General features: G+C 48.3%; 1 protein-coding gene across 1 annotated transcript; it reads right to left on the bottom strand.

Moving 5' to 3' along the window:
- Positions 1-9: 9 nt before the first annotated feature.
- Positions 10-19,404, bottom strand: Sec24c (SEC24 homolog C, COPII coat complex component). The gene is made up of 24 exons (XM_051142704.1): positions 19,272-19,404; positions 17,344-17,543; positions 13,555-13,690; positions 12,530-12,702; positions 11,940-12,311; positions 11,437-11,573; positions 10,005-10,073; positions 8,431-8,542; positions 8,053-8,180; positions 6,484-6,622; positions 5,920-6,035; positions 5,663-5,787; positions 5,333-5,524; positions 5,048-5,141; positions 4,739-4,855; positions 3,928-4,098; positions 3,423-3,519; positions 3,201-3,346; positions 2,945-3,083; positions 2,681-2,799; positions 2,408-2,587; positions 1,779-1,970; positions 1,455-1,544; positions 10-1,229 (listed from the first exon to the last, which is right to left on the bottom strand). Exons 2-24 carry the CDS (start codon positions 17,513-17,515, stop codon positions 1,089-1,091), a joined length of 3,357 nt encoding a protein of 1,118 aa, XP_050998661.1. The 5' UTR covers positions 17,516-17,543; positions 19,272-19,404; the 3' UTR covers positions 10-1,088.
- Positions 19,405-20,532: the final 1,128 nt, after the last annotated feature.

Below are 20,532 nucleotides of genomic sequence, written 5' to 3'. Positions count from 1 at the left end.
AACGAGATACTGGTTACATCTTATTTTATTTCTTTACAAATTAAAGATGCATTGAAAAATAAACCAATGAAAAGAAATGAAAGGTCCAGAGCAGGGGCATCCCGGGCTGGGAGCAGGCAAGCCTGACCACCGTCAATCCTAGCCCTTGTCCTGCCCCAGCCAATTGGAGTTGGAAGATAACTGTCAGCTACTCAGTCAACACCAAAGCCCAGTAACATCCTGGCACAGGAAGACAGGGCTCCAGCCATTTCCGCCTCTCCCCAACGTTTCTGGTGGGAGCTGAGTGGGATGTGGGCTGGCTCTGTGAGGTATTGCAAGTTGACCATCAGGCTCTCTACAGAACCATCCAGTATTGGGGCGTCTCCATCTGGAAAGGAGGCTGCCACCTCCCCTAGGTGTTAATATGCTTTGCAATTCAGTCCCCAGGCTCATTCATTTCTAGCTATGTGCTTCTATCCACAAAATGTTCACCAATCATTGCAGGGGAGAGAGAGCACGTACAGTGGAAGCAGAGACAACTAGTCATCCGTCCTCAGTAAAAACGCCTTTGCTACTGATCACCAGGTCCCCGAAAGGACCAACTACTTTACTCTCCACCACCTACGGTCTGTACCCCAGCTCTTGTGCACCTGTATATTTTATCCCTAATATAGGAAGATGATGACACGGAGCTGAATTTGCCACCTCCTGTAATAACCTTGGGATTCCCACTTCTTCCTGCCTGCCCCTTTCCTCTTGGAGGCTGGTCCAAAGGGACACAATATTGCTGGGGCCTGGCTGCCTCCAAACCCCCAACACCAAATCATATACAGTGAACTGAGAAACTACATTCATTACAACAGGATTAGCAGGAGAAAGAGGGTAGAGTAAGGGGCCTGGGGCACCTTCCATCAGCAGGACATGACAGAGTGGTAGGGTATTTGAGCCCAGAAAGAAGGTGTCTCCTTATATCTCGCCCTCCCCCCCAAAGAAGTCAACTGAGGTCAGCTTACATGACTTATAAGATATGGAACTGTCCCGATTTCTCTGCCATCCTGCAGCACTTCCTGGAAGCTGGCCTGGGACCCTATGCCATTTACCCACTTGCTTTAGCTCAGTAGCTGCCGAATCTCCTTGTGCATATGACAGAGAAAGTCCACATAGGATGCGCCTCCACTTAGGCTCTTGTCTTCCACCAGGAAGTGCTTGAACAGCATCTCCAGCTTGTCTTCCTGTTTGACCACGATAAGCTACCACCAGAGGGCAGGTTGTGAGGAAGGGTCAGTGAAAATGAAGTATTCATACTCTCCCTCCCCAAGCTCCTTCCTGCTGACTTGACCAGGTAAAAAACCCAGAATTCAGAGCAGTGTTACTGTCTAGGCACGTGGCTCAGTGGTAAGAGTATTTGCCTGGCATACAGAAGGCCTAGGGTTTAATTCCAGTAGCACCACCCCAAAACACAGCACTTGTCTTACCTTCATGTACCGCATTCTCTGTGCCCGTAAGCTATCAATGAGGCCTCGAACCTTCTTGGACAGTGGATTATCCAGAACTGGCAGAACACTCTGGAACAAAAATTCATGTATTACTAAGGAAAACTGCTTTTAAATCAAAAGAGAGCAACACAGATTTAGGTATCATCTGAAACGAAGAAGCCTGGAAGCACTTGACAACACCTTCCCTTGTCCCAAGCACTCTCCGGTATGTAAAGAGCCCAGCATGATGACCTCACTGGCCCACAGTCAAATCACCGAAGTGTTTTTTCCATGCCCATATTATCCTTGACACCCTGTTCTCACCAAGCCACTGGTGATCTGACTGAAGGAGGAGACGTTGAAAAGACTCTGGACAACACCTTGTTGGACGCTTGCTCCCACCCAGACAAAGAGGTTGAGCCCGTTTTCCAGCAAATATATGTCACCACTGCTTAATCGCTCTTCAGAGGCTCGAACTGCTGGTGGTTCGGTGGTACTATCAAGGGGAGACTTCGTCTAGACAAAAAGGGAAAAAAGTCACCAAGAACTACAAGACACTCCTTTACACACACAAACTAAGAAACCTACATGGAATGTATGTTGGAGGATGGTCTGATGTATTTTGATGCTAATTATGGCTTGTTGTCTGTGTGACCCAACTTTTGTTTAATAAAATGTACATAAAAATAAATTCCTCAGTCAGGCACAGTGGCACACACCTGTAATCCCAGCACTTAAGGAGGCAGAGACAGGTGGATCGCTGTGAGTTCGAGGCCAGCCTAGTCTACAAAGTAAGTCTAGGGCAGCCAAGGCTACACAGGGAAACCCTTTCTCAAAAAGCCAAAAGAACAAAACAAACAAATTCCTTAGTGTTGGCAGTAAAGCGATCCCACCCCTTCCTTAGAGGCCCTGTCCTCAGTACAGTGTCTCAACTCTCCAGTCCTCGTGCGCACCAGGGGCAGGAGCCGAGGGTAGAAGAAGACATTGGTCTCAGCCACGTCCATGGAGGAGACCAGCTGTCGAACATAGGCACGGTCATCTGTAGTGACCTCAGCTCCAGGCTGCAGGACGTCACTCTTCAGCACACAGTTCAGGTAAACTGGGAGGAGCTTCATGCACTCAGGAAGGATCAGCTGAGGGATTTATGGAGACAAAAGTCAATGATCACAAGGGATCCCTCTAACACACTTTGTTGAAACAGCCCCTGCGCTCACGTCCTGCCCCACCTGTCCTGCAGAAGAAGGGCTGGCGCAGTTCTTTCTGTAACAGGCCAGGATCTGGGCGCACTGGGCGATGAGAGTGTCCCGCACAGTCTTCACAGGACTGGTCAGAACACCCCGATATGCTACACGGGAAGGAGAGTCAGCGTCACTGCCCAGCTTCCCGTCACGCGCACCTTCCCACCACCACACCTACCCAGCAGTGCTGACTTGTGACCACCCTGGACCTTTCTCATCCCCAATCCCGCCCTGCCCTGCTTCTACCCTCACCAAACTTGGCCATGTAGTTGATGAGCGTGTCAGTCTCACAGTTTCGATACAGATCAGCCAGCTGGGTGCAGCAGTTTAGGGCCAGGTTGTGGATGCGGAGCCGACGCTGCCCTGCACAGCTGGTATAAAGCAGGGCACACTAGGGGAAGGGAGAAAGGGGGAACTCACACCCTCCCTCACAATTCTGTCCACCCCTTATTATCTTCCCAGTGAACGCACACAGCACTTTCGTCCCGCCCTGCCTCCCGCCTGCCACCTGCAGCAGCGCTCCACTCTCTTCACTGAGTCGGTCGTCGTGCTTGAATTCCACAGTCACGGTCTTGTCACCATCCAGCCCAGCCAACTCCACATCTGTCGTGTTGCTCATGTAGAAAGCTCCAAAGAAATCTACAGCACGGATACCTGTGGCCACAGGGACAGGTCAGGGTTGGAGGTAGGACATATACCTCAACCAGATATAGCCTCACCCAGAACTCACCAGTACTTGTCCGAACCCGCATCACAGCATCAAAGCCAACCACCTTCTGTACATCCCGTCGCAGGTCACTCAGGAAGCGTTCCTGATCATTCTCCACCTGCAGGCCAGGCCCCAGTCACATCACTGACCACACAGTTCCCCCTGCAGTCGGTCTCCCCACACCACTTCCACTCTACAAGCCCACTTAATCTTAGTAACAGTGAAAAGGATGACAATGACAGTGAAGCTTTTTATGGATTCATGACAAACCAGGTACCACACCAAGTACTTTATATACAATTGTTTAATCTGTAGACAAATCCTAATTAGTGAACTCTACTTTGTAGATGAAAGAACAAAAGATGAGTAATTAAGTGGGGGGCCTCAGTATCAACCCAGGACTGACTTTAGGACCCATGTACCTAACCACCATCCTCGGGGTTCAACTTCACACCCCAGTAATAAATTACTAACTACAGAGCCACTCCACATATAAGCAGATATTTCCACACCCAGGAATCTATACCTGAAAGCAGGCGTATTTGTAGACAGAGCCGCCAGTGAGCTGGGGAACAACACAGAGTGTGGCCACATCTACGTATTGGTTAGGGAAGAGGAAGAGGTCCACACAGCAGCCTTGGGCCACACACTCTTTGGCCAGAGTCTGATAGGTACCTGTCTGAGGCTGGAACAGAGTCTGGAAGGAAACAGAAGAAATGTCAAAAAGCTTTCCCCAACTTTAGAGCTGGTCATGTAAAATTAAAAACTTAGTTTCAAAACTTCAGCTCTACCACCTTATAATTCCAACAGTCGGAGAAAGGTGGAAGGAAAAGGAAGACTAGAGAGGTGAAGGAAGGAAGGGAAAAGAGAAAGAGCAAAGGCACAGGGTGTGATCGGCCACACCCATAATCCCAACACACAGAAAGCAGAGACAAGATCACTGTAAGTACAAGGCCAGCTGAACTACATAGTTTCAGACCAGCCTAGGCTACATTGTTAGACCCTCATCTCAAAAAGTCCACCAGGAATTCTGTGAGTGGGTTGGCAGTCTCGGTGGGGCATGTGAGGATAGAATGTAAAGGCGTGGTGGCGCACACCTTTAATCCCAGCACTCGGGAGGCAGAGGCAGTCGGATCTTTTTGAGTTTGAGGCCAGCCTGGTCTATAAAGTGAGTCCAGGACAGCCAAGGCTACCCAGAGAAACTCTGTCTGGAAAAACCGACCAACCAAACAGGCAAACAGAATGTAACCGCAGCCCAGTTGTTGACACTGAAGAGTGGACACGGCCGCTGCTGCCGTCCTCCGGGATGGAATGCCCTCCCCATCCCCAGCCCACACCTTCTCCTTGTCTGTGCTGATCAGCTTCCTGTCGTCTCTGTTCTTCAGCTTCCCCGGGGCCTCTGCAATGGGCAAGGACGTGTGGAACACAAACAGCTTTCCCGCACACTCGGCAGCCTAGGAAAAAAAGAAAAACTGCTTGTCCATCCCTCCCTTTTTTCGTCTGTTACTCTTTTTCTTTGCCATTTATTGGGCACTGTGTGAAACGGGCTGACATGCTAGACAGTTATCAGTCACTAAGGCTATTATCCAGTGATAACAAGGTCAGAGGAAAGCTAGAGAGGAGGTTGCCACAGACTCCTGACTTACCTTCAGAGCTTCCAAGCCAGCCTGGATAACTGGGGCAAATACTGTCTCTGTCTCTCTTGTATCTGCAAACATTTCTGGAATCTGATCCAATAAGCTGAAAAGACAGACAACCAAAATTGCCAGCCAGATTTTAGCTGCCTTCATTCTCAGTTCCCTGAACAGTTATCTGGCTCCCAGACTGAAAGCTCCTGGGCCACACCCCTGCCCGTCTACTAACCCTGCTCAACTCCCCGGCCTTCTGTGGTTGTGCCTCCCACTCTCTCGTCTCCACCATCTGGCTCTTACCTGGTGATAACTGCCCGAGACTCACTGACATTGACCAGGAAGCCATCCAGCAGTGGCACAAACATGTCAGCCACATCCGATACAACCATCATCTGTGGCTGAGCCAAGGAGCTCTTCACATTGTAGAAGTGGAGCACCTTATTGTAGGTGACAAAGCCGACTCGGATCGCTGACTCTTCTGCTCCACCCTCCCTGTGGGAGGTAACACTGTTATCCAAACTGGCCACCTTCTTCACCACCCATGATTTCATGACATAATGTTCCAGACATAGTGCTCAGTCAACCCAGACATCCACCATCAACAAGGAAAAGCAGTGCTTCGACCCTCACCTAGGCAGGTAGTCTAAGAGGGACTTGAGCTCCTCACAGAGGAGCCGAACAAGACCAGTTCTGATGGCGTTGTAGGAGACGTCAATCATAAAGATGAAGGCAGGAGGACTGGGGAACTTATTGTTCTGTAGAGGAAGGAAATGTTGAGGGCACAGGAAGATAGTAAGTAGACTGTAGACTAGAAGGCAGTGAGGACAAAGGAAATGTTAACAGCTAATGTGGGCTCTCACAACCCCTCCACCCACTGCCTTGCTCACCTTGCAGTAATCTACAGTGGCCAAGAATTCATAAGATCCCATCGACAGCTCAGGACGATCATAAGCATCCACACGCTTGCCAGTATGATCCAGATGTTGAAAATACTGGGGGGGAACTGTGGGGAGGATGCAGTGTCTTACTCAAAAGTTTCACCCTCAACCTAGTATGCCAACTCTTAGCTAGAGGTTCCTTGACACCATTCCAATACCCCCTGTCCTCCCCTGCGCCCCACTTCCCCAGCTCCTGAGAAATGCTCCCTGTCTATCTAACTAGAGAGATCACTGTGGACGCAAGGCTCCCCGCTCAGCCTCACAACTCACCATCACTGACACAGCCTCACAACTCACCATCACTGACACAGCCTCACAACTCACCATCACTGACACAGCCGCACAACTCACCGTCACTGACACAGCCTCACAACTCACCGTCACTGACACAGCCTCACAACTCACCATCACTGACACAGCCGCACAACCCACCGTCACTGACACAGCCTCACAACTCACCGTCACTGACACAGCCTCACAACTCACCGTCACTGACACAGCCTCACAACTCACCGTCATTGACACAGCTGCAAAAGGAGCACTGGAAGCGCCTCCCTCCCTCGATGAACATCATGAGAGGGCACATGTAGGCTTTGCAGCGATTACAGCGCAGGGGACCAGATTCGCCGTGGTCCACAACATAAGGTGACGCCTAAGGAACAAAGAGAAGGGGCTTGGATGGAGGGAAGCTACAGTGGCATCAGATGTGTGGCGACACATGACACAGACTGGGGGAGAGGCAGCATGATTCGGGTATTTTGCCTGGGGAAGGAATACAGTGGAAGGGAGCAAGGATAATAAGGGTCCTGAACATGGGGGAAACCCCAGTTTTCCCTTTTCATTTCCTCTCCCAGCATGCATTTCTTCTTAAAAAGGAAGAGGGCCTATGAAACTGGCCATAGCACACCAGAGGCTGCCATGAGTGTATGAAGAGAAAACTAAAGATTATATAGGACTTCTGCTCCTGGAGATGACTCCCTTCCCTCATATCTATGACACGTCTCCCCATCACTCACAAGAGAATTCTGTGGTGCCTATTGTTGTCCCAAATATGTCATCTTACAAATCCGAGAACAGCGTCTAACCATCCTCATCAGCACTCACAAAGGAAATGAGAGAGCAGAAAATACCCTGAGCCTCGAGGTTCCAGTCCTAGAAAACTCAAGACCTGAATAAACTGCTACCTAATTTTAAAATGCTTTCACCAGGCGTAGTGGCACATGCCTTTAATCCCAGCACTCTAGAGGCAGCAGCAGTCAGATTTCTGAGTTAGAGGCTAGCCTGATCTACAGAGTAAGTCCCAGGAACAGGTGTACAGGAAGCTCTGTCTTGAAAAAAACAAAAACAAAAACTGCTACTTCAGGTGCTAGATTGGCAGATGGGGACCCAAGCCTGGTGAGGGGTGGATTATTGGATACAGTAGTACCTTTTCTTTTTTATGCCTTCCTATACCTAATCCAATCCAGGGGGAATTTAAAAACAAAACAAAACAAAAACAAAAACAAAAAAAAAAAAAAAAAAAAAGCCAACCCACAACAAAATAACGCACTTATCATCATTACCATCACAAGATGCAAGCACACAATGAGGAGTTCCTATATCGGCTGTCTTGCTGCTAGAAATTAGGTTATTTTGTTTTAAAATAGGGCCTCACTATAAATCCCTGACTGGCTTCAAAGACTTAGCAACCTGGCTGCCTCTGCTTCCTGAATACCATGCCTAGTTCTTTTTTTGTGTGTTTGATTCTACTGTGTGGCCAGGCTGGGCTGGAGCTCCATGGCCTCCTGTTTCAGCTTCCTGAGCGCGACAAACACAGGTGTGAGCCTGCACACACAGCCGGCTCTCTGTCTTTCCCTTTGTTCCTCCTATGAACCCTGGTCTCGCAAAGTAGTTTGTTTGGCTTTTGCTTTCATCCTTACCACTGCTACCAGATTTGGTCCTGGGAAAGAAAGATACCGAATATACTGTCTGTCCCCTCCTGCCCAACCAAAATGTCTTCCATGCCCGCCAGAATCATGTCGAGAAAGAACCCTCATCCCTCCTTCTTTCTTTCCTTGTATTCTAGTCCTTTAGCAGACTTACCTCCTCTGGGGGCAGCCTTGCCAGTGGCTTGATGACAGCTGCGAGAGGCACCTGAGCCTGCTTAGCCATGTCAGATGTGCAAGGAATATTATAGGATGTGCATCGAATGTAGCGGGGACTTGCATTCCCTGAGGAGGGTAGGATATTTGAATCATATCACAGAAGCCTTTCAGATACCAATTCTCTCCATGGGTGAGTCACTCCACCTCCACAAATGTTAGGAGTTGGCAGTAGCTTTTAGCCCCCTGTAGGACTAAGCGGGGAGCAGAGGTGGGGTAGGAGAGACTGGTCTCTGGTTAAAGACAGAAGCATCATCCATAGCTGACAGCTTTAGAGAATCAGCTGCCATAAGGAAACAGACATTGAAGTTCATCTCACCTTGGTCTTTTACCAGGAAGTTGGTGGTGACTAAAGGTGGCACCTGTCCCCGTACACCAGTAACAAATGGCTCTGAACCCCGGTTGTTCCTATCATCTTCAATAACCTGAATCTGCAGGAAAAAAGTGAAATGAGTGGTATGAAAGAAAAAAAGGGGGCTGGAGACATGGCTCAGAGGTTAAGCGCACTGACTCCTCTTCCAGGGTCCTGAGCTCTATTCCCAGCAACCACATGGTGGCTTACAACCATCTATAATGTGATCTGATGCCCTCTTCAGGCCTGCAGGTGTACATGCAGGCAGAGCACTGTATACTTAATAATAAATAAATAAATCTTTAAAAAAAAAAAAGAAAAAGAAGTCCTGGACAAGGCCAGCCAGAGCTGCGGCATGAGAACACCTAACTTGCAGACAGCGCTCTGTGCACCAGGCGCTCCATGCACCAGGCATGCTTTCCTTTTGAAGACCGTTATCAGATGCCACAGTGCTGGCCTTCCACTTCGCAGCAGCTAGCAAGGAGATGCTGGGTGGGCCTTGGTGAGAATGGACTTCCTGTTAAGCCCCGTGGCTCCAATCATCAGTGAGCACCCTTTTATTGCTCCCACTCCAGGAAGGCTTCAACTCTTATCCCAAACCGTAAGATGTGACTGGATTCCGTTCTCCATCCCCATCAAACCCCTCCCTCCCTTCCTCTCTGTAAGATACACTGAGTCAAGCAAGGAGAACAGAGGACAGAACCCACATAGGAATGAATCTACCTGGAATGGTTCTAAACTCAATGAAATTAACAAGGAACACAGGGCAGAGAGAATTAAACAGCCAGGAATGACCAGGTAAGTAAGGCAAGGAAGCAAATGCTGCCTTCCTTTCAGGTGAGCATCGCTGGGTCCATATAGGAGAGGGTAAGGACCCAATCCTTATGTCCCAGGCCTCAAACCTCTACTCGTGACAAGACATTGAGGAGAGCAAACACAAAAAGGATATGCAAAGCTCATCATCAGACCCTTGTCCAAGCTGGTGACCTTTGCTCAGTTACTTCAAGATGAGTTTGATAAAACCAGAAAAAGTAAAGGGCAAATAAGACTGTATCCCGCAGCAGAAAGAGTTGACGCTTAGAGATCCACCAGACTCTAAAAGTCTCCAGATGAGAAGTTGCCCACATTCTCCCCTGAGAGAAATGCCATGAACCTGCATGTTCACAGCTACCCACCCGAACACTGCACCTCACCAAACCGGAAGGATTTGCTGCTCAACTCTGTCTGGTTCCATCACATGCCACACACAAGCTCCTGGAGGAGCCAGCGGGACTAAAACCAAAGCTTAGCATGCCACGGGCCCACCCTTAGAGGCTGGCCATTCACCATCCCATACTCAAGGCACTGCTAACAGTTTGCTATCTCTTCTGTTCATTGTGACTTGGGGCATGCATATCCTTCAGCTTATAAAAGCAAGGATCTTGAAGGGCTCGGGGAAGACATGAGAAGGGATGGACATGGTGGGTGAGGTGACGTCACAGGCATGCATGAGTGACACTAACACAGGGACAACAAGCACATTCTCCCACCCCTGCACTTACTGGACTAGGGATGGCATCAGGGTCTATTCTGTGCCTGGTTTTCTGCTGAGGAGGCAGCTCATTAAGTTGCTTTTAGTGTTTTAATAATAAAGGCAGCAGGAGGTACAGGGAGGGAGACAAAAGAACAAGAGGCAGACATTACTTCTCTAACGCTGGTGAAGCAGGCATGATGAGCCGGAGCCCCTCCTGGACTGTGGAAGTCAGGGCCCCAGTGGAGCTGGGATTCAAAGGCTCCCTAGCCCAACACAGAGGCCTCACAGGAGGCCTCAGTGACTCAGGCTACACTGGAGCAAGATAAGGTCAGGTAGAGCAAGCAGCAGGCAAGCAGGACTCTCCAAGGAGGCCCTAATGGGAAAAACCTCAAGGAACAGGAAGTTCCTGAGAAGGGGAAGCCTATACCTAAGAACTGTCATGAGAGAGATACCTCGGCTGTCCAGCTAGATTCTGCTTCTCACCACAGAGGGGAGAAGGGGGAGGTCGGTCAGTCCTCTTGGGTTCCCCTTAGCCAGCAGGCTTCCTCACTATGGTAGTTCCCCAAAGGAAGAGGGAAGAGAACAGAATGGAATATGACAATGGCTAAGTATGAAGAGGTGACCAACACCGATGTTACAGACAGGCTATAAAGCAGGCCCTACGTGGAAGAACTACTCTAGCGAGTCTGAGAAGGATGGGCTGAGATCTCCAATGGCTCTGAGGAAGAAGTGGCTTCCTCTGTGGACTTTACATGCACTGTGACTGCTCCCCATCCACAGTCAATCAGTCAATAGTACTGGGGGACATCACCCTACAACACTACTGTATAGGAGCAGAAAAGAACCAATGAGGCTTTCCTGCTCTGGCTGCCTAACACCAGAGACCTACTACCTGCTCTCATATCAACAAGAATGATGCCCTAGGGGCCGGAGAGATGGCTCAGAGATTAGAAGGACTGTCTGCTCTTCCAAAGGACCTGGGTTCAATTCCCAGCACCCACATGGCAGCTCACAACTGTCTGTAACTTCAGTTCCAGGGGATCTGACACCTTCATACCAATGCGCATTAGAATAAAAAAAAAAAAAAAAAGAATGATGCCCTACTAGATCTAAGGGAGAGGGGCCTAGTCACTACTCTACAGAAGGGTGAAGATGACCATGTTATTATTACGTCCAAGAGCCAGAGAACATAGCCCTTGACCCGGAGCTCTACCACCATGATCACTCTTGGCTTGGCTCCCTTCTTCCCTATATAGCTGTGGAGTCAAACTGCGCTACAAGACTTTGGGGATTTCAAGGTTCATGTCAAAGGCTTAGACATCACATCCAAGTTCTAAGTCTTTAAGAAGGTGGTTGAAAAGGGAATGTTATCAGAAAATGCCAAGCAAACGTCCCATCCCGGGCAGTCTAGTCCTCTAGAAGACATGTGTTTCCCCAGGACCACATAAGCACCTACTTACAGGGCTGGGGATGGCATCAGGGTCCAGGCGCTTAGGAGGCAGTGGCTGAGGAGGCCCAGGCTGACTGCCAAAGGTAGGTGCTCCTGGGTATGAGCTCTCATAATTAGGCTGAGGGCCTCGGCCTGGTCCAAAGGAACCTGAGAGACAAGGGCACAAGGTTGATAAACTCAAAATCCCTCCTCTATCTCTTCTTCTTTTACCCCCCAGAGCTGAGGACTGAACCCAGAGCTTTGCACTTGCTAAGCAAGCGCTGTACCACTGAACTAAGTCCCCAACCCCCTCTACCTCTTCTTAAAGTCTCAGGAAAATAACTGGACTCTCTGACACAGATTATGAGGCCTAGCAGTGCCTGAGGAAGCCAAAGAAAGGCCACACTATCTAAATGAAGTAAGAGACATGAACATTTCTTACAAAGCTCACATCCTAGTAATAGGTACTCTGAAGCTGCCCACTAGCTTACTACTTAGTAAGCAATACCAAAACAAACAAAAACCAAAACTCGCCATTTTGCTGCAGCTGATAACCCGGCTGCTGAGGGGAGTGCATAGGTGGTGGTGGTACTGGGGGCCCAGTCATCTGAGTGCCTGGACTCAGAGCGTGAGTAGGAGGCGAGGACACGTGGTTGGCCTGGGTCACGGGGAGGCTCCCAAAGCCCTGTCCAGGTGGGAGTGGAGCGGTCATGGAAGGCATCCGAGGGCCACCTGAAGCTGGGGGTGTGAGGCTGGAAGCCAGTGGTGGGGCAGATCGCAGGAGAGGCTGGACTCCAGGATGACCCTGAGCCTGGCTAAGGGGAGGAGCCTGGCTCTGAGGATAGGAGCCATATGGACCAGAATTAGGGAAACTTCCTGAGGCTGAGGCCAATGATGTTGGTGGACCTGAGAGACAGAAGAGGTAGAGGTGAAAGCCAGTCATTCTGCCTTGTTTGGTAAATTAGTTCTGTTCCCACCAAAAAACAAAATAAAATAACAACCAAAACAAACAACAAACAAAAATAAATATGACTGTCCCTGCATCTGGGCTAAATGGCACAGGAAATTAAAAATTTCTACTTCTGAAAAGTAGATGACAGCACCCTGGTTCCACCACTACTTACCATAGCCCAACCCAGAGGGGGGAGGGGCTGGGGCCACAGCACCACTGATCTGCATTCCAGCCAGCTGTGCAGTCACCTGTGTACTTGTGGGGGGAGGGCCATAGGGCTGAAACACAGCTGGCTGGCTGACCACAGGGGCCAAAGGGGACCCGAACTGCTGAGACCCAGGGAGCCTGTAAAGAAAAGGAAAGCAGAGGTGACTGGATGGGTGGGAAGTCTGTCAAAGCTGGTAGAGTTCCACACCGTGACGGGAGCCACACTGTTCTGGTATTTATGTTCATCCCAGGCTCTCGGATAGCTCCATACTTGTAGGTTTCTGGCCAAATGTGGCCTGGTCTACAAAGCGAGTCCAGAACAGCCAAGGTTACAGAGAGAAACCCTGTCTTGAAAAGCCTCTCCTTTGTGCAGCTCTCCTTCTGGGTCCTTTCACTTCATAACTGGCCATGTATAAATTTAAGCAATCAGTCCTACTAAGTGCCTGGTTTAGTGAAAAGGGAGACAGACACAGACAACCTTGAGCTCCCTCTTCTCATTTCCTCTTTAGTGTAGGCTCATGAAGACTAGAACCACTGTGGAAACAGATGTCTGGTAAAGGGAGAAAAATTCAGGATCACAAAAAGATAATATGGAAAAGAACACAGGAACTAAGATGGGTCCCGAATCATGCTGGACATCAGCAGCATCGGTAACCTGCAAAATAAGGCTGGCAACATGGCTCAGTGGGTGAAGATGTTTGCTGTCAAGCCTAAAGACGTGAGTTTGAGCCCCAGAACCCACACACTGGGAGGAGAGTACTGATTCCTACAAGCTGTCCTCTGACCTTCCACATGAGCCCCATGACAAACATGCCCACACGCATATTATTCATACAAACAAAACATGTAAATGTGGTAAAAAGTAACCGAAGGAAGCCAAACATGATAGAGGGAACAGAAGAAAGAACCTCAGGGAAAGGGAAAAACAGAGCCTTAGAGCATCGCGAAGCTACTCTCCTTACACTGCCCTTAGGCTCTCCCAGTACATACCTCTGCAGCTGAGCTGAGGAGCTTGGCCCATTCTGTATATCACCTTGGCCAAATTGGCTGTATGTAGTCTGACCACCAGAGGGCTGGGCTGTTGAGGCTGGAAGTGCCCCTGAGGAAGGTGGGGCTCTCGGCACACCTGAGGGGAAAGGACAGAAACTAAATGGTTGGAAATAACCTTCTCCTCCACCTTGAGGCAGGAATGCAAAACAAAACCCCACACTCCAGCTACACAGCAAAAAGGACACCATGCAACGCTCTCTACCTCAGTATTTGGCGTGTGGATGTCCAACAAACAAGCTACTTTCTCTGACACATCGGGGTGAAGCTAGTCACAACAACACAACACAGACCTTCCTCTGATCAACACAAACTTTCTCGTTCAATCTAAGACTCAATCTCAAAAACAGGGAAGGCGGAAGAGGAGATGAAAAGAAAAAGAAAAAAGAAACCAGGGGGCTGGGGATGTGGTCAGTTGCTTGCTTAGTATGAAGCTTTGGATTCAAACGCCAACACAACAGCCAGGCATAGTGGCGCGCACCTTTAATCCCAGTTCGAGGCCAGCTTGGTCTACAAAAAGCAAGTCCAGGATGGCCAAGGCTACACAGAGAGACCCTGTCTCAAAAACAACAACAATAACAAAACAACAAACAAAACAAAACAAACCCCAGTACAACATAAAAAATCTTCCTGGTAGGGTCTGGAAAGCTGGCCCAGTGGTTTAGGACCTGGGTGCTAATTGCAGAGGACCTAGGTTCCACTCCCAGCACCCACATGGTACCTCACAGTCAACTGTAACTCCAGTTCCAGAGGACCTGACTACCTCTTCTGAGTTCTAAATACATACATACATGCAGGTGAAACACTCTCACCAGTTTGAAACAAAATAGTACATCTTAAATACACTACACAGTTTCGCACACGTATAACCCTAGCATTTGGGAATCAAGAGGACCAGAAATTTAAGAAACTGTGGGGTAGTGGTGAGGGTGAGGGGGGTTGTTTGCTTGTTTGTTTTGTTTTACAGTGCTGGGGACTGAGTTCAGGGCTGCATGCCTGCTAGGCAAATATCCCTTCCCTGAGCTCCAACAAGCACCAGAGAGGCACTTCCCAGAGGCTGTGCTGGCCTTCACTGGACGTTCATGTACCCTATCCATGCTCCTTTTGCTCTCTCCCTGTTCAGTAGCATTCTCACAAGTCAGAGTCCTTCTTTTCTCCAAGAGTTCCGTCAGGTGAGGTGGCCCATCCCATTGTTAACCCTGTACCTACGTTCTCACAAAAACTGGGCTCTATCTTTTCTCTGATCAGACCTCCCCTCAAAACTGCTTCTGCCAAGCTTAGCCATACTTCCAGTATAAAACACAAGAAGTGACAAGTTATTTGGAAGTCACTTTTGAAATGTTCCTGACCCTCGGGAGAGATCAAATTGAGAAGTTCAACTTGCTCACTGACCATCACAGACCGAGACAGACGTCCCTTCAATAACAAACCCTCTCAAAAGAGAATGACAAGCTCCGTTCTGATACGTCAGACCTAACAGAGCAGAAGTGGACTCTGTCCAGTCAAAGTCCCATCCCAGAACACAGCGCTTTGAAAGAACCAAGACCTAACTTTATTATTTCACTGGTTTTGATGTTTTTGTTTTTGTTTTCTTTACTTCACTAATCTTTTTTTACAGTGTGATTAAAGTGACAATATTTTGTTTACTTTCTTTCTTTTTTTTTTTTAGTTTTTCGAGACAGGGTTTCCCTGTGTAGCCATGGCTGTCCTGGAGCTCTCTTTGTAGGCCAGGCTGGCCTCGAACTCACAGCGATCCGCCTGCCTCTCCTCCTGGGATCACAGGTGTGTGCCACTGCGCTCGGCTTTTATTTTGTTCTTTTTCAAAACCTATGCATACCATGCCTGACTGGTATCTTTTCCTCCTCTTTATTAAATCTACTCTTTTTAATTTTTTAAAGTTTTATTTATTTATCACATATATACAGTGTTTTGCCTGCATGTATACCACAAGAGGGTACCAAATCTCATCATAAATGGCTGTGAACCACCACATGGTTGCTGGGAATTGAACTGAAGACTTCTGGAAGAGTAGCCACAGCCCCCAACATCTGAGCCATCTCTCCAGCCCCTTCTTTTTAATTTCTTAACAGTACACCAGGCTGGCCTCAAACTCACTGCAATCCGCCTGCCTCTGCCTCCCAAATGCTGGGATTAAAGGCGTGGGTCAAAAAAAAAAAAAAAGGGCATGGGTCAGCATGGGTCACCTCACCCAGCTTGGATTAAGCCATCTCTCTAATCCTCATAAAATTCTATTTATGGATTTATTGTGTGTGGAGATCAGAAGACACCTTGTTTTCTCCTTCCACCATGTGGGTCTCAGGGATTGAATTTAGGTGTTAGTGGTAAGCACCTTTACCTGCTGTGCCATCTCAAGCCTCCCACCCTCCCCCACCTGCTTGTTTATTTATTATTTATTCATTCATTCATTTATTTATTGGTGGTGGTTCTGGAGACTGAAACTAGGATCTCATACATGTTAGACAAGCACTTTGCTAATGATTTATATCTTTGTTTTCACTTTTATTTTTAGACAGAATATTACTCTATTACTTAAGTTGAATTTACAGCCCAGATAAGCCTGAAACTTATAATCCTCCTGCTGTAGCCTTCCTCATAACTGGAATTACACGCCTGCAAGAACAGGCTTAGTGGAATCTACTCTCTTAAACAATCCAGAGTTTGGCTGCTGAGAATTTTTGGTGCGTGCCTTTAATCCTAGCACTCAGGAGGAAGAGAAAGGCTGATCTCTGAGTTCAAGGCCAACTTGGTCTAAAGAGAGAGTTCCAAGACAGCCAAGGCTACACAGAGAAAACCTGCCTGGAAAACAACAACAAAAGACCAATAGAGTTTGGCATACTCTAAGTCTTCAGCCAGCCTAACCAAAAAGTCTGCTATTAAATAACTTTACAGCCGGGCAGTGCTGGCACACGCCTTTAATCCCAGCACTCGGGAGGCAGGTGGATCGCTGTGAGTTCGAGGCCAGCCTGGTCTACAAAGGGAGTCCAGGACAGCCAAGGCTACACAGAGAAACCCTGTCTCGAAAAAATAAAAATAAAACAAAACAAAACAAAAAACTTTACAAGGCCTGCCAAGTAACAGCTATTCTTCTTGCAAAAGTAACATAAAACAAACAAGGGCTGGCAGCATAGCTCAATGCCAAAGCACGTATACAAGAGGCCTACGTTCAACTCTCCAAGACACACGCACACAGAATCTGATGCAACACCAAGTTTTCTTATTTTACTGATAGTACAGAACACCCAAGGAGAGAAAACCCAAGAAAAAGAAAATGAACGGCAGTAAGAGACCCAGGGAGCACTAAGGGTCAGGCATACAAATATACTTTTCCTCCGAGAGTCACTTACAGACAAATGTGTCCCAGAGTAATTTTATAATAAGAACCTGAAGGCACGTAAGAGGCATCCTCAACATACATGAGGAACACGTGACTTCAGGGAAATTAGGAGTCAACAGGTAATGGAAGTGCTATGACAATACCCTTCCATCTAGCTCTTAGTGATGCAGCCAGGTGAGGCTGTCCAGGGCGACACCCACAGAAGTGAGCTGCTACTGAATCTGGAAGATGCAGTCTCACTAGCTGTCTCAAGTGGAAACAGTCACACACGTAAAAACAGGATGAGAGAGACCACTCAGAGCCTTCACGATCCTCAATCACCATTCCTGAAGACTATCAGTCCCCCTCCTTAGCTCACAAGAAACCTGGAAGCATACCTTGGGGAGGTGTCTGCTGATAGCCTGGCACTGGGCCGTTGTAGGCTCCACAGGGAGCAGGAGGGACTGCAGGTCCTGGTTGCCCACCATAACTGGACTGATGATAACCTGGGTAGACGGGCTGGTTCTGCCCAAATGGTGGACCGGGTGGAGCTGACTGGTTGACATTCATTATGAGAGCATCCCCGATTTAATCTCACCTATTTGATAAAGGAAAATAAAGAAATCAGTCAAAACAAACTCTCTAAAGAGAGAACAACTCTTCAGGGAAGGAAGTAAGAGACAAAAGGGGGCAGAGATCAGTTAAACTGTTCCCGCACTACCACAGGATCTCAGAAGCTTCCAGGCCCAGCCAGGACCCAGTCGCTTTCCTCAAAGCAAGGATTTTGTTACTGGGAAGCCCATGCTGTGTCACTGCCAAGAAGGTATAAATGTCAACTTCAGACAGACTGAACGGAGCAGGACAGCAGCCGCCAGTCTCCAGTGCTATGACTTTCAGTGTCTAGTCACAGAGTCCTCTGGCTGATAATTGCAATGATATTACAGGTAAACAAAACAATGTGTCCCCTCCCCCCCCATCCCATTGCCACCGAGTAACTTCAAACGTGCTGGGGGTTTGTTTTTTAACCACTATGGCTGAAAATTAAAAAAATAAAAAATACCAACTAAAATCCGTCCCCTGACAAAAGACAAACTGTAGAGCAGCTGTTTGGGAGAAATAGCATTCTTTGTCTGACCTTCAATAATCCAAATGTTACTCTGACCCCAGTCTTTCCATGAAGAGTGTATTAACCTTACAAATGAAGCGTTAAGACAAACAATGTAGCAATAGTCCATGTCAAAGACAATTCATCTCATGCCTCAAGCTGAGGGCTTGTGGGTATTCTAAATCCTGAAGCATACCTGTAATTCTGTTTCTGTCCTAATGTTTGTTTGATAGGTCGGCATCAAAACTATTACACTCGCTCGGCATGGTGGCACACACCTGTAATCCCAGCCCTCGGGAGGCAAATGCAGGCATAGCTCTGTGAGTTCGAGGCCAGCCTGGTCTACAAAGCGAGTCCAGGACAGCCACGGCTACACAGAGAAACCCTGTCTAGTAAGAACAAAAAACAAACAAACAAAAAACCAAAAAAAAACTATTACATTGTTGCCCAGCAGCAGATGAGTTGGAGGGCCTTTTAAGGGTCATTTCAAAAAGGGCACAGCAGATCTAAACAGTTTATCATTCTAATAATTCTACAGGCAGAAGAGGCCCAGGAAGAGTGAGAGCTCTCAGGTGCTGCAGTAAGACACTGGGCCTCTCTTTGCTAGGAAAGCCCAAACGCTGATCCGCTGCCGGACTTAAAACTCTGTAAAGTAAAAAGTCATTTTAGGAACTGTCATTCCAAAGCCTAAACCCCACGCATGCCACCAACTCTAAGCTTAGGAGACGTCCCTTTCCCTTTACTTCCTGAAGGAGGGAGAGGGGCAGAATACGCTTAAAGTCAAACTCCAAGCTAGACTCCATTCAAGGTAGACAGTCGAAGGTGACAAGCCAAAGGGGCGGGGCAAGCTTTCTAGAACTCTGAAAGTACCCGAGATTTGGAGGCTTGAGAGCTCCAGAGATCAAGATCGGGAAGCCAAGCCAGCCTCTAGTGCCACGGTGAGGGCCAGTTCATTAAGCAGTACAGACAAAGCTTCTAATGCCCTTCAACATGCCGGGAGGGCGAGGCGGGAGCCGGAACCTGGGCCAGGAGGTGAAGGGAGGGGTCTGGGGATCTGAGAACGATCCGGGGTCACGGATGCAGGAGGTGAGGGTCTCTTTTCAGGCCCCGCCCCCAGGCTCCTCCCTTTCCTCTAAAACCGGACCGCGATCTGGCCAGAAATACCCTGGCCTCTCCGCAGCATTCCTCCCCACCACGCAACCTCGCGATGCCACTCCTCACCCGGCTCCAGATCCAGGTTCGACTTCGTTCCTAACGTCAAGGATCCCAGGCTCGACTTCCGGTTCCGAGGGGGCTGGCTTGTCGTCCCCGGAAGTTCCGCCTCATGCTCTTGGGCCGGCCACTCCTTCTGCCACGTCGGCCTTAGGCACGTTTCCGGGAGCCCGGATCTTGCGCATGCGCCTGTCTTCTTTTCCGTCATGGCGGCTCCCTGGGAAGTAATGGGGAGTTTCATACTCCCTCCCCCCCTCTTTTTTCCAGACTTTCCCACACACTTTATGGCTTTACCATCTGGAAGAGTATTGAGAAAACTAGGTCAGATTCTTACTAACGTTCCCTTCGTCATGCTGTGACTTTAAGGATCGCTAGTCTTGGAGCCACTTCCTGTTAACCTTTCACCCCATTGATTTTCGTCCCTCAGGTAGATCTCACCCTGACCTTTGAGCTACGGGTGATGCCGCTGTAGGGCACTAGCCCTTACTATGTGGTTGTGTGCTTATGAGTTCGAGTTTGAGCCAATTAGTTCAATATTTGGACAACTTTTGCCCCGATTTATTTCTTCACAATAATGCCTGTTGAATAGCCAAGTGAGAGGTATTTAGAGATGTTTCATGAGATTGTCCAGTATAGTGTTTGTTCAATAAAGATTAGTAACCATTTTATGCCATGCCTTTTTTTTTTAAATAGAGGCAAAACTCTACCAGAATAAAAAAAAATCTCCCTGGTAAAAGAGCTACAATTCTTTCAGTAATTGTAATACTCTTTAAAAAAATAATTGTTGCCCCTTTTTTCCCTCTAACCATTATTTTTTTGAAACAGAATCCTGTTTCAATCCAGACTGTCCTGAAACTGGATATGCAATCCAGGCTCACCTTGAACTCAGAACCTTTTTTTTTTCCCCCCGTTTTTCGAGACACGGTTTCTCCGTGTAGCCTTGGCTGTCCTAGACTCACTTTATAGACCAGGCTGGCCTGGAACTCACAACGATCCGCCTGCCTCTGCCTCCCGGGTCCTGGGATTACAGCGTGCGCCACCAAGCCCAGCTGCACTCAGACTCTTTGTACTTTACCTCTCCCGTACATGGATTATAATCCTTTCGGTACTGTTTATTCATACTTTAGAGTTGGTCCTGGTGTCCCACATCTTTAATCCTAGCACTCCGGAAGCAGAGGCAGACGGATCTCTGTGAGTTCAAGGCCAGCCTGTTCTACAAAGCGAGTCCAGGACAGTCAAGGCTACATAGAGAAGCCCTGTATCGAAAAAC

The sequence above is a fragment of the Acomys russatus genome, chromosome 3 (genome assembly GCF_903995435.1).
Source record: "Acomys russatus chromosome 3, mAcoRus1.1, whole genome shotgun sequence".
Classification (NCBI taxonomy): domain Eukaryota; kingdom Metazoa; phylum Chordata; class Mammalia; order Rodentia; family Muridae; genus Acomys; species Acomys russatus.
The sequence above is the reverse complement of the archived record's forward strand: the minus strand, read 5'-3'. Positions and strand labels throughout refer to the sequence as shown.

What these genes read in the sequence shown, in the direction of transcription:
- Sec24c (XM_051142704.1), bottom strand. Translation starts at nt 17,515, where the DNA reads ATGAATGTCAACCAGTCAGCTCCACCCGGTCCACCATTTGGGCAGAAC. An exon ending in CTGATGCCATCCCTAGTCCA is followed by an intron (nt 8,543 to 10,004) that starts GTAAGTGCAGGG and finishes TTTTTCCTGCAG; the next exon opens with ATTCAGGTTATTGAAGATGA. An exon ending in CTTCCTGGTAAAAGACCAAG is followed by an intron (nt 8,181 to 8,430) that starts GTGAGATGAACT and finishes TACCCTCCTCAG; the next exon opens with GGAATGCAAGTCCCCGCTAC.